Raw genomic sequence first — 13,817 nt, forward strand, 5'->3', positions numbered from 1 at the left:
AAGAAAAGCACCACGTGATTGTAAATATCAATGTAAAAACACTTTATTTATTTCAGATTAGATATGCAAGTGATTTTAGGTGGGCAAACATGCAAAAATTGCACAAAGGTTCTTTATTTGATTTTATTTAAAAATCCGTTCAAGCTTTTTTTATTATCAAAGCAAAATGCAAAAATTAGAGATGCAAAAATCAGAGAAAAAAATTCAACAGAACTGATCAAGCAAAAAAGAAAATTTCAAAATTCCAACAGAAAATAAGAAATTTCCAATTGAGCTTCTTTATTTCATGAACATGAGTACATTTGGGGTTACATTTTGGTGTTAAACAAATTGTCTTTGATAATCTCTCTCTCAAAAGATGCCTACCATGTCAATTACAAAAGTAATTGCAAATTACTGATTTTGAATACCCAATTTAAAATTTGTTATGATAAACCATCATGTAAAATTTAACACTAAGATACTTCTGATATTTTAATGTTAAAATTTGATATTGTTTGTCTTGTGTTATTATTATTTAAAAGTGCAAATCTGGGTAAATATCTTAACGGAGTAGTTTTGGCTTCATGCAGCGCACTAAGCATATGCAATTAGTGGATTAACAATACCCGGGTCGGGTATACCCGACCATACCCGCCCGTGCCCGCCACCCGGGGTACCCGTGCCCGAGCCCGGGTATGGGTCGGGTACTCGGGTACTCGGGTACTCGGGTACGCGGGTACCGGCATAAACCGGACCGGACCCGTTTTTTTGGACCAATACCCGACCATACCCTACCCGAGTTTACCCGTACCCGACTATACCCGTACCCGAGTACCCGTACCCGATACCCGAGTACTGTTCATCCGAATTCAAAATTCAAAAATTCTGTTTTTCCCTCCCAGAAAAAAAACAGAATAAACCAACAAAAAACCAGAAAAAAACCAACAAAAAACCAGAAAAAAAAACCAGAAAAAAAAACCAGAAAAAAAAAAACAGCAAAAAAAAAAAAAATACCCATACCCGCCCTACCCGTCAAGGGTACACGGGTACGGGTATAGGACGGGTAGGGTATGATTTTTGAAAAATATACCCGACCATACCCGTACCCGTATACCCTTGTACCCGTCCTACCCGTACCCGAGACGTACCAGTACCCGTCCCGGGTATACCCGGGGTACCCGTACCCGCCCGCCCATTAAACCTCTATATGCAATGCTGTTTTGATTCTATATCCTGTGCACTGTACAAAGTCAAAACTTCAATGTTAGAAAGCACAAATTGACACAACTTTGAAATAACACTATGCAATTTGATAAATCATCTCCAAAACAAGAATATATTTCATCAAATTCCATCTAAACTACAACCTAGTCCATTAGATCTATCAAGAAAAAAAAAAAAAAAGCATAAAAAAAAAAGCAGCCACTGATTGCCTCACACATCCAGTTCAAAAAAAACATAAAAACAAATATTATTTGATAGGAGTTGACGGATGCGAAGATGCTAGCTGCTCTTTATCCTGCAAACAATTGAAAGAACATAAAATTCATACAAAATTTGAATTAACTCAAGTGTCATACCCTATAAATTTAGTTTAATTTTTACACAAATTAATTAAAAAATTATGCAAAAACCTGAGGTATCTCCTTTCCTTGGTTAGACTACTGCTTGTTTGCAAATTGGCTATGATACTATGGATAGCGCACATTGGTCCGTACTATGGATCAATGTCTTCGTTTTCAAAATCCAAACAGTTAATCTGAACCGTTCAAAATGATCACTACTTTTTAATATCTTCGTTTTTTAGAGACTAAATTTTACATTTTTTAGAATTTATTTACTATTTTATTTAGATAGGTAGAATGTCACTACTTTTTAATGGTCCAGAATCTTTAGATCAAGTGATTTTCTATCTATTTTAAAAATAGTAAAAGATATCTAAAAAAATGTAAAATTTGTACATTTTCATATGGAAATCATGTTGAACGGTTTCGATCGACTATTTGGACTTTGAAAGCAAAAAAATTGATCTGTAGTACGGACTAACCTACGCTATTCATAGTACCATAGCCTCACTTGAATAAAAATGTTTTTAAATAAAAGAAAAACAATAAACAACATAAAAACTAAAGACCTGAGAGTGAGGTGCATTGGCCAGTGCCATCTGCTGTTGCTGAAACTGGTACCAATGCTGCTGCTGTTGCTGTTGAACTTGCATCGACTGCTGCAAATACATCTGGTACATTTGCTGGTAATAAATCATCTGTTGCTGCAACTGCTGTTGCTTCTCCTGCAACGAGTTGTTGCTAGGCGAGGAATGATTTGACTGCAACTGATTTTTCTGTAAAACCTGTTGCTGTAACTGCTGTTGCTGTAACTGGAGGCAATAGTACATCTGTTGTAGTTGGTTTTGGTTGTGTTGCCACATCTGAGATGGACACACTTGCCCTGATTGGACACCTCCATTCTGTCATTTTGTTTTGTTAGTTCAACTGGATTCAGTTTATATGAGTAGGGGTTGCTAGTGTTTTGAAAATTACAAAAACCCATTACTAGCATGAGCATTCCCTAAATCCTAAATGCTAAACCCTAAAACCTAAACTCTAGAGCTCAGACCAAGGTAATTTCTCCAAGGTCCCTCCAAATTTGTTCCTCCTATTGTTCATCATACCTCTCTAAAATTCTAACTCTAATCACTTGTCTAATGAGAACATAATATAGTTTTCACAATAATTTAGATGGAAATTTTTAAATTCACTGTTGCCAACTAAAAAATGAGGGTTATAGGCCAAAGAACTGTTAAATGTAAACATAGGGAGCTTTTCTATTAAATTAACCCTCATCTATTAAAGAATACATGTGATTTTACAGTTATGGGTACGCTATGAGCTATATATTCGCACAAGCAAGCACATGTGACAAATAGAATCTTAAAATTAAAAAAAAAACAAGGTTGAAAGTGCAAAATGCACAAAAACACTAACCAAAGATTGTGCCAAGGCTCCTGTAGGAAATGTCTGAAATGACGGTTGTGAAGTCTGTATCAGATTATTAGATCTTGCCAGGTCTGGATTCGAAACGGGTCGATTTTGACCCAATTCCACTTCTGACTTCGAGCATTCGCCCTGAATTGGGCTTATTTGCAAAGACTCGTCAGGTTTCGTGTCTATAGTTTCGGATTCTGGATTTGCTCTTACCGGGTCGGTTTTCTCAACATCACTATTATGATCGATACTGTTATTGCTATTTAAATTATTCTCAGGCGCAGGAACAGAAAAGTTGGTTTTTGATTCGGGATTTTGAGTTTCTGGCAGTACTATTGATTCCAAATTCGGTTGCAAAATCACCTCCTTTTTTCCTAAAATGGACTCATTTTTCTCTAATTTTGCTCTTTTATTGCTAGTGGAATCAGTTAGGGAGTATGCATTTCGTGATTCCTTCGGGAAAAGTACACAGTGGCGGGCCCACACCTTTCTGATCTGTGCGGGTTTTCCATAAAGGTCTACAAACTGTACACAAAAATAAGATTATCTCAATTATGAGTGTGAGGCTATGGTACTTTAAAAGGGGCACATTGATCCGTACTATGGATCCATATTTTCGTTTTCAAAGTCCAAACAGTCAATCTGAACTGTTCAACATGACATTCATATGAAAATGTACTTGGAGATCAAATTTTACATTATTTTAGAATTTTTTTACTATTTTATAAAATAAGTAGAAATCACCTATTTTGAAAATTATGGACCATCCAAAAGTAGTGATTTTCAACTAAACAAATAGTAAAACAATTCAAAAAAAAAAAGTAAAATCCGTCTTCAACTACCTTTTTTATATGAAGATCATGTTGAGCATTTCAAATCGACTATTTGAACTTTGAAAACAGATATATGAATCCATAGTACGAGCCAATACGCGCTTGGCAAAGTACCATAGCCCCACTCCTCAATTATTGTTTAAACAAAAGAATAATTAGCTAATGGATATTAAAAAAAAAGGGCACTCACATCAAAAAACAACATAGAGATCTCTTCACGGTCTTCATAGCATAAAGGCATAGATTCATCAGTTCGAGGTTCTATCACATTAGATATTATTGAATCTAAAATCGGTATCTGACTGGTCCCACCATGAATCATCTCAAATTGAATCAACCCCTACAAGTTTCAATAATCATTACTAGGAAAAATTTACAGATGAAAATATAGTAATAAATTATTTCAAGTTACACAGAACTTTGATTAGAGAATTGCATGGCATTTGTTTAATCCCCCTAAGAAAGACTTCTCTAGCCGCATCCCTGCTACCAGTTGCCTATAAAAACAAAAAATTGCAAGAAATATAATTCAGAACAGATAGTAAAAGAGAAGACTTCAAATGAACTGATTATAAGGGGATTAATTAAAATATTATAATTTCTATCACAACTCTGATTCATTTTATGATTTGAATTTTAAAATTTTAATTATAATTATTTTCCAATGTGGAGGCATGATTGGGGCATACGGTTTTCAAAGCAGCTGAATCCTCACAATTAAATTTTTGTTCTGTACCATACCGCAAATGTGAATTGTGCAAAGTTAATGTAAAGACTTGAAGCAACTTCAACATTCTTTTTCTCTACAGCATATTCAATTTCATTCTCATATAACTCGAAAGCACCCTTGATATTTCCCTGATATAAATAAAAAAAATAATGAAAATAAGTAAAAGAAAATTAAAGGAACAGAAAATAAAACAGCAAAAATGAGAAGTTCTTGGCACAGTAACAGAAGGCATGAAAATATCTTTACTTCTTGGTCAAATAAAAAACAAAATAGAGGGAATAGAGGTAATAAAGAGAGTAGATATGTAAGAATAGGGGAATAGGGTAATATTTTTCAGATTTTGGGAGGATTAAGGGGAATAAGAAGAATGTAGATCTGGAATAGAGATCCTTATTCTAGAGTAGAGTAGAATAGAGAGGGTTAAGACTAGAATAGAGAAGAATATGGGCTTATTTTCTGGAATAAAGTTTTTTTATTTATTTGGTTTAGGGGTAAAAAAAAAATTGAATTAGTTGGAATACCTTGCGCTTTTCCAAATTAGCCTCCCGGTAAATATCTTTAATATAATTAGAAGAAAAACGGTTGAAATCATGGAGAAGTAATGAGCAAGAACTCAACGAATTTCCCAACTCCTCTTTCATCATTGCACAGTACATGCGATACGCTGGCACTTTCTATCTCAAAATGAGAATTCACAGAAGGCAGTTTATCATTCAAAAAAAAAGAGGAAAATTTTAAAAATAATTTGACCAAAAAAAATGGTACAAATTACAGGTTAATACTAATATAAGTTAGTATAAAAAAAGTATGATGTGTGTTACATATTTACTCACCTAATTCTCTTACAGCAGGTAGCACAAAAGATATGACCTATTTTGTATAGATACACAGTGCCAATTGATGTTTCAACAAAATCGCTGGTATAGTGTTTGGTAACACTTTAATGCTTAATCCCCAAACTCTCCCTAATACCTACTCAACTTCAATTCAACAAAAGCCGGTACACTAACCCTCATGCAAAAAATATTTATATACTTCGAGAAAATAAAATTACCTTTTGGAAGAATGGGGGTGAACGGCCAAGGGCATTATTGGCAATTTCTTTCCCACCTTGTGCATGTACAAAATCCATGTACCGAATCCAAAACTCAGGGTAGTTGGCACATGGAATCAAACATCTCTCAGAAAGCTTTACCATCTAGCAACAAAAAAAGATAAAAATAACAAAAAATATTTTAGAAATAAGTAGTAAACTATAGAGGAGGATTCAAATGCCTCCATTTATTAGTCGCTTGATAAAAAAATTTAAAAGAAAAAAAAATATCAAGAGGTTTGTCAATATCCCATTAATGTGGACTATTTTATATGCATTTCTTTTTTTCCAAACTCTCAATGCCCATCAAAGTGAAGAGAAAAATGAAGTACATGCACATAAAGAAATGGTATAAATCATATCAAATAGTAAACTTCTTTTATTTAATTTTGGGATTTTTTTGTCATTATTCTATTAAAAAAAAAAGACAAGGCATGACGAACCCATTTTAAACCTCTCAATAACTACTGCAATTTGATAATAAACATTCTTCAAAAGGTTATCAAATGCATATATCAATTAGAAGTCATAACTAATGCATATGTCCCACTTCAAATGAAATTATAAAGAGAAAAAGACTTCTGAGGGATATACATGCACATGCAAATAGCCACTGTTCAGGGGCATAATTGGAAATAAAGAGTATTTTTTTCATACCCAATCCAAATCTCCTTGTGTCTCAACAAAATCGAGATATCGGTGCCAATTCTCAAGCTGAGAATCATCAAGCGGTTTCACATGAAAATAGTGCCTTGTTATATTGTTCTCATAGCAAATTATATTCTTCTCAATTTCACATGATCTCCTGTACATTTCCTCTCCAGCCCACAAATATTTCTTTATCATGTCAGTATCCATTTTGTGACTGTTGGCATCTGTAAAACCTTGAATTACACTCAAAATATCTGAAATTTCAAAATTCTTCACTGTTTCTCCGTCTTGATTTGACAGTGACACAAATTCTATGCCTTGAATTGATGCTTCTTCTTCAAGTAAAGAGGCTAGCTTCTTAAAACTGAATCACTTATTTGAAAATAAACAAGTCCTCTTTAGAAAGCAAATATGAAATGGGACCTTTCAATAAAAAAAAATAACAAGACCTTCTGAATAATGCTTAATAGTTGGACATAAACCGGCAGTTCTCATATTTGAAATTTTTTGTAAATATTGGCAATTTTGCTCCCAACTATACCAAAAAGAAATTTTTTTGGTAGACATACAGTTTGGAAGCAATTTTGTTCAATTTAAAAGAAAAGGCTAGCGGCAGTTCAGTGATTTTTTATTACTTATGCTTTGATTGACACATAAGTGTATGCTGTAAACAAACAAACAAAAATGTTTGTATTTACTCAAAAATATCCAACAAAAGAAGAAATGTATATACATAGAATGATATGTACCTCTCATAATATGCATGTAACTTCTTAGTAGGGAATTTGAGGATGAGAATGTATATATTTGCAAGCCGGTGCCACTGTTTATGAGAATACTCAAACTCTATGTATTTATCCCATATCTTGTAGCACAAATAATCCTTTCCAACAAAAGACAAGGCCCTCTCAAATAATCTGAAATTATCCAAAAAATGTAATAAATCAAATAAGAACACAACAATCAATGACCCTCAATAAAGTTATGCTAGGGGGTGTTCACTGTTCAATGGATCCCTTTATTTGGTTTTCAATAAAACAGACAAATTTTGGATTAAATGGTTCGGTTTTTCAGTTTAAATGGTTTCAGTTCGGTTGAATTTTTGAATTACTTTGGTTCAGTTTAATCTCTCTTATTTCAATTCAATTGATATATATCTTGATATTTATTTCTATGATTATTAAATGTATTTGTGTATTTATTGAGTTTGACCTTTTGAAATTTAATCTCTCCTTTTTCAGTTCAACCAAACAAACCGAAAATTTACTTCAGTTTTTTGGTTCGGTTCTTATTCAGTTGACAAGTTTAATTAAAGTTGGTTCGGTTTGATTTTTGAAAACCAAATAAAATTTTCATTTCACTATTTTAATTCAGTTTTAACCGAACTGACCCAATAAACAAGCTATTTTAATTCAGTTTTCACCGAACTGACCCAATGAACACCCCTAATTTAACCATTGTACTTCTTCCCTTTAGTTTACCTTCTGATATCAGATGGATCATCAAATGTGAGAGCACCAAATGTGCAATAATTACACCACAGATCCACAGAGAAGGTCAATGCTTGTACCGCTCTTTCATACACTTGTACCACCTCATTCGGTTCACATAGGCGCAACTTATGTGCTCCATACTTGACCCAAAATGCATAGCATAAGGGGAATTCCAGTAGAAATTTATCATAAATTAGGTCTACAGCACCAATGTCATTCTGCACATGAAACCAAAATTTCATAAATTAGGTTTATGCTGATATGTTTTTTGTTTTTCTAATTTTTTATTTAGTCGGCAAGTAAAGTACTAAAGTGGAAGTTACTTGGATTGTTCTAGGATGTTTACTAATACAAAATAAGAGGTTGGCTAAGATCAAAGTGGTAGTTCTTGAGCTTTGGTGCTACCAATTCGTTTTTCAATTTTCAAAGTTCAAAATGTCGATCTGAACCGTTCAAGTTGATCTTTATATTAAAATGTGCTTGGAGACCAAATTTTACATTTTTTTGAATTTTTTTACTATTTATTAAGCCACTTTGAAAATCACTGATCCAATGGTGGGTTAACAAAACAGTAAAATCAGAAGCCACCGTTGGATCTGCGATTTTCAAAGTGGCTTAATAAATAGTAAAAAAATTCAGAAAAATGTAAAATTTGGTCTCTAAGCACAATTTAATATGGAGAACAACTTGAACGGTCCGGATCGACATTTTGAACTTTGAAAATTGAAAAACGAATTGGTAGCACCAAAGCTCAGGAACTACCACTTTGATCTTAGCCAACCTCTACAAAATAATGTTATAAAGTTCTGGACTTAATAGCATATTTAGCCATTAAAAAGCAAAAAGTTGGATCAAGATAAATCAATAAATCTAATCTGGTACTACCAGCGAAGAATGCTCAACTTCTCTGATCAGTGAAACTAATGCATCAAAATCCGTGCTTGCACTGTCCAGCATTTCTCTCAGCTTTTCTATAGTATAAACTGAAAAGAAGAAAATTAAGAAGTATACTAAATATTCTCTCATGTATGCTAATTTATCATCTTTTCCAATACTTATATGTCATGTATATAAAAGATGATGAGACTTGATCCATGTTTTACTGAAAAATTAAAATTTGTAACAGTTTATAATTAAACTATGATAAATAATCAAATAGTACTCTAATTTGCTTGAAATTTCATAGGCAAGCTTAAAAAGTGTACATAAACATTTTTTTTATTTTTGAAAAACTATTGCCCAATTTGGCAAAACATTATCAAGATTGTCAGGTCAAGGCATTTGATCTACTAGACATGGTTATGTAACAAAAATAATTCCCAATTAATTACTTAAAAGGGTAAAGTGTAAATATTTTGAATATGAAAATGGGTTTTGCATCTTTTCTCAAATAAACTGATAAACCAATAAATTGCAACATTTCAGTCCTAAAAAAGTATTATTTGAATTTCTTCTTCAAATCACATAAAGTATCAGATTTTGACAAAAATTGGCCCAAATCACTTTAACACCTACACTCAACACACTCAGAGAGATATAGAGAGAGAGAGAGAGCGAACTGGAGTTGTCCATTGGGTGGTCAGAAGCACCGTTTTCAGCAGCTGTAGATTCCTCCTCCATTAGGAGAACTCTTGGAACAGGTGTAGCAACTCTAGAAAGACCAGGTCCAGCTTACGATTTCTCCAGTGTTAGCAGGGGCGGACGCAGGATTTCTGCCAGAGGAGGGCAAGAATCGGGTTTAAATAGCTTATCAGATTCAAACCCATTAACTAATCGGTTACAAATTAAACCCTAAATTTAACTCTAATTAATTCCAAATTTACAAATTGCAATTCTCTTTAACTTCTAATTTAAACCTAATTTGAACTTTCAAACTTTCATCCAACTACAAATTAGAAAATAAAAAAATACCAAATTGGAAAATAATAGAGGGAGCATGAATCGAAACCAGTTCAATTAGAACTAGTTTTGCACTTCCCCGACTATGGTAAAATTCACCTCATTGATTTCTGATCTTTATTGCTTCAGTGGAGAGAGAGAGTCGAAGTTGCTTCCAACTTCAGATACTTGAGAGAGAGGAGAGCAATTTCAGTCAGAGCCTCAGAAAAATTGATAATGGTTATTTAGAAAATTTGAGGGAGAGCTGTGCGCATGGGAGAATTTGCAACCGTTTTCTAATGAAATTATAACCCGAAGTTGTAGTATACTCTTCTGTTATAGATAATGAAAATAAAATTTCAACCGAAATAAAGTTGCAATTTTAATTTGAAAGCCGTGTGTGACTCTGTGACTGAAGTTTGTACTACTTGGACGTATAATATTCAATATTTTCTACTAGAAAAGAGGCAACTATGAGATTTAAGAAAATTAGATAGAACAATGGAGAGGGAGAGAGCTTACCAGTAATGGAGTCGAGGTTTGGAAATGCAAGAGAGGTAAGGAGGAGGCGCGAGCTAAAGAGAGGCGCTAGGGGAGAGGTCGAGTACTGGAGAGAGACACTCAGGGAGAGGAATCGGTGCTAGGGTGTCGGTGGAGGAGAGAGCACACCGGAGTCGCACTGGAATTGACGACTAGGGTTTTTGTTTTAGAGAGACGTGAACGAGTGTTCGTTGGACGTACATTTGAAAGAAATTAAAAGAATGAGTAAATTAGACATTTATGCTTGGATGCACTGACAATAGCGTTGTTTCGATCCATTCAAACATACTCAATTATTATTCAGAACAGCGAGAATAGCGTTGTTCTGCTATTCTTATAAAAAATCGGAATAGCAATTGGTGCTCTCTCAAATGTTCAATCCCTCCATTGCTATTCTAAATGTTCAATCCAAACAACATTTTCGCTATTTCAAATAGTACCACATCAACACTATTTTCACACTCTTCCAAAAATCACTATTCTCATCTACTATTCTCAAATAGTAGCTATTCTAGCTATTCTAGAGTGCATCCAAACGTAGCTTACAGGCAAATTATGAAGTAAATTCAATATTGTTAGATGAGTTGGGCTAAAATGAACTATTGAGTAAAACAAGTTTTTGCTCCATGGTACTATATTTTTATTTTGAAAATTCAAACAACCGATTCGAACCGCTCAACACGATCTCCATATTGAAATGTGCTTGGAGACCGAATTTTACAATTTTTAAAAATAGTTGTAATTGTTTTTTTGCCTCTTATTTTGAAAATATTTTATTTTTGTCGAAAGAATTTAACATGTCGTTACGTTTAAATTTTACTGTGACGCCAAAATGATAAAAGATAAAAGTGGAATAGTACGATAAATAAACTGTATCTGACAAAATAAGCATCCTGATATAACAAATCACAGTATCTGACATTACTATAGTAAAAAAAAAATTAATACTACAACCTAATAGTCAGAAGGAGTGAACGGCTGCCTCGCCCTCCTAGTCCTCATACTCCGAATCAAAACTGCAATCGGTGTATGATCAACCAAATGGAATTGTGACCAAAAATGAAACCAGTGACCACTATTTATAGGCCTGAGGGGTGGCCGCATCCCCTAGAAGCGACCATGGCTGCAGCCAATAAAGGCGGTCCAAAATAGTGGTCGATTTCTGTAGATGCGGCCACCAAAACAGTGGCCGCTTCTAGGAGATGCGGTCATGTCATTTTTTATAATTTTCACAGAAAAATGGTGTTTTGGTTTATTATTTTTTGAATAATGGTATATTTAAAAATTTCGGTTCTATTTGTGCTCTTGTTTACTTCACAAGACCTTTGATAGCAATTCAAACTAGTGTTGTAAAAAATGTCCGTTTAGAGTAGTTGTTTGTGGTAATCAAATTATCACGGATTTTCTCAATTAATCGACTGATTATGGCCAATTATTCCCGATTAATCGCTTGGTAATACCAATTCGTCCGATAATGCGTTATTTGCAATACTGATTCAAGTACACAAGCCAAATCAAGGCTCAAATCAATAATCAATTTCACAACACAGAAATTAAAAAAAAAAAAAAAAAAAAGTAGTAATTTGAGGCGATTCTGAGGCTCAAATCAATAATCAATTTCTATTTGAACTAAGATGGGACGGTAGCACAGTTGATTAGAAAAAAAAGTTTTAAAATTGAGGTTATTCAAAGATCGAGAATTCGAGTCCCGCTCACAACTTGATAATCTCTGCAAAGATTTCAAAAAAAAAAAAAAATTCTATTTCAACTAATTATAAATATTGTTATTATGATTTCAAAGGAAATATCCACAAGCAGAGGCGGAGGCATTAAGCTTAAATGGGATCAATTGATGGAAATTTTTTATTCATAAAAATTATAATATTCGGATGTATAGAAATTGATAATCAATTAAGCCAAATTTAATTAATCAAGTAATCACATAAAGCCAAATTTAATTAAGCTAAATTCTTGGTGTTTTATGGTTGAAAAAAAAATAGAATAATTCATGATATAGCAAGTGGGAATTAAAAAGTAGTAACAAAAATTAGAGACAAATTAAGTAGTTGAGGCTCCATATTTAATTTTCTCTAGTTCATAACTGTCAAAAATTGGTCAAAAATTTACCAAGGAGAGTAATTTATACTTGGTTTTTATTAATCCCAACAAAATATTTGCCCTAGTACAGCAAATCAAAAGAAAAAAAAAAGCTCAAAACAAATGCTCCATGTGAATTTTCAGGAGCAAAAAAATTCTCAAAATGGCTCTTTATTTAGGCACCAAAAAATTATGTTATTTCCCTGGAGAAAGAATGTTTATTAATCAGTGCGACCAATCATTTTCTCTGGCAAAACATATTGGTGAAATTCTTCCTCTGTTAATACTCCCAAATTTAATGTAGCTTCCGGAAAAATTATTTCAAAACAAAAGCACAAATAACTCTTGGGTCATTTCCAGTTCAAGAAATGGTAAAAAGAAGCTAAATATTTGCGATTCCAAAGTCTAAATAGTCGATCTAAACTGTTCAACACGATCTCTATATGTAAATGTACTTGTAGACTAAATTTTATATTTTTCAGGATGTTTTTACTAACTTTTTACTAATTTTTTTAAATAAGTAGAAAATCACTACTTTTGAATGGTCTAGAGAATTTTTAGATCAAGTGATTTTCTACATATAGTAAAAAAATTCTTTAAAACGTAAAATTTGATCTACAAGAACATTATCATATGGGGACCATGTTGAATGGTTCCGATCGATTATTTGATTTAAAATGAAAAAATTGATCCATAGTACGGACCATTATGTGCTATGCATAGTAACATAGCTTCACTCATTTAAGTTAACCTTATTTCTACATCGAAAACTGGAAATAACTTCTCATCTTTGCTATTATACAACTAATACATTACCTTAAGAGTGGTTCCTTCTTTATGTGCCTTCTTAGCTACAGCTGCAGCATTATCATATCCAATTTTCTGAAATAATTAAAAAAAATATGATCGGTTTAAATGCAATAACAAAGATTTTAATTAAAACAATAAAAGAGAAAAAAAAAATAGCTTATAGATTGAGAACGGACCGGGTTCAAATAAATGAGCACAAGTTCAATTTGTGCTTGCCTAAAGATCATAGTTGTCACATAAACCTATGAGAAATTTGTGTTCAATTTGTACTATATTTTACACCTTCTCGGATATTTTCCTTAAGTTTTACTAAAAGATTTTATTTCTCATTGTCGAATACTTTTAGCAAGAGGAGGGTTCAAATACACTATAATTTTGCACTTCAATATACTCCACATCATTAATTTCTATTTTCAAAGTCAGAACAGTCAATTCGAATCTCTCAACATGATCTTCATAATAAAATATGCTTGGAGATCAAATTTTATATTTTTTTAGAATTTTTTTAATTTTTTTAAATAGATACAAAATCACTGTTTTAAGGAGATTCTCGACCATCAGATAAATGGAGGAGATTTTGTTATAGCGGGAGATCTTGATGTTTTATTTTTCTTGCTATGTGAACTTTGCCGATTGTTTTATTTATATCCAAAAAAAAATTAAATAATCAAACGTGCAGTGTATTTTCAAAAGTACTCAAACTGGCAAAAAAATTTCCGATTTCTT

General features: G+C 32.9%; 1 protein-coding gene across 3 annotated transcripts; it reads right to left on the reverse strand.

Moving 5' to 3' along the window:
* Positions 1–1,283: 1,283 nt before the first annotated feature.
* On the reverse strand, positions 1,284–10,370 carry LOC144568821 (pre-mRNA-processing factor 39-2-like). Of its 3 annotated transcripts, XM_078319216.1 has the most exons (15): positions 10,167–10,370; positions 9,765–9,832; positions 9,326–9,478; positions 8,652–8,749; positions 7,755–7,984; positions 7,023–7,190; positions 6,280–6,637; positions 5,584–5,727; positions 5,051–5,203; positions 4,541–4,657; positions 4,219–4,296; positions 3,990–4,139; positions 2,967–3,491; positions 2,117–2,449; positions 1,284–1,501 (listed from the first exon to the last, which is right to left on the reverse strand). In XM_078319216.1, exons 3-15 carry the CDS (start codon positions 9,384–9,386, stop codon positions 1,454–1,456), a joined length of 2,463 nt encoding a protein of 820 aa, XP_078175342.1. In that variant the 5' UTR covers positions 9,387–9,478; positions 9,765–9,832; positions 10,167–10,370; the 3' UTR covers positions 1,284–1,453. The 3 variants fall into 3 exon arrangements, with proteins under 3 accessions (XP_078175342.1, XP_078175343.1, XP_078175344.1); XM_078319217.1 differs by lacking the exon at positions 9,765–9,832; XM_078319218.1 differs by lacking the exons at positions 9,326–9,478; positions 9,765–9,832.
* Positions 10,371–13,817: the final 3,447 nt, after the last annotated feature.

The sequence above is a fragment of the Carex rostrata genome, chromosome 17 (assembly GCF_964058835.1).
Source record: "Carex rostrata chromosome 17, lpCarRost1.2, whole genome shotgun sequence".
NCBI classification, from domain to species: Eukaryota; Viridiplantae; Streptophyta; class Magnoliopsida; order Poales; family Cyperaceae; genus Carex; species Carex rostrata.

Coding starts and splice junctions, on each gene's coding strand:
- LOC144568821 (XM_078319217.1), bottom strand. CDS start 9,386: ATGGAGGAGGAATCTACAGCTGCTGAAAACGGTGCTTCTGACCACCCA. Junction 6,638..7,022: donor TTACATGCATATTATGAGAG/GTACATATCATT, acceptor TAAGTGATTCAG/TTTTAAGAAGCTAGCCTCTT. Junction 3,492..3,989: donor TCTCTATGTTGTTTTTTGAT/GTGAGTGCCCTT, acceptor TTTTGTGTACAG/TTTGTAGACCTTTATGGAAA.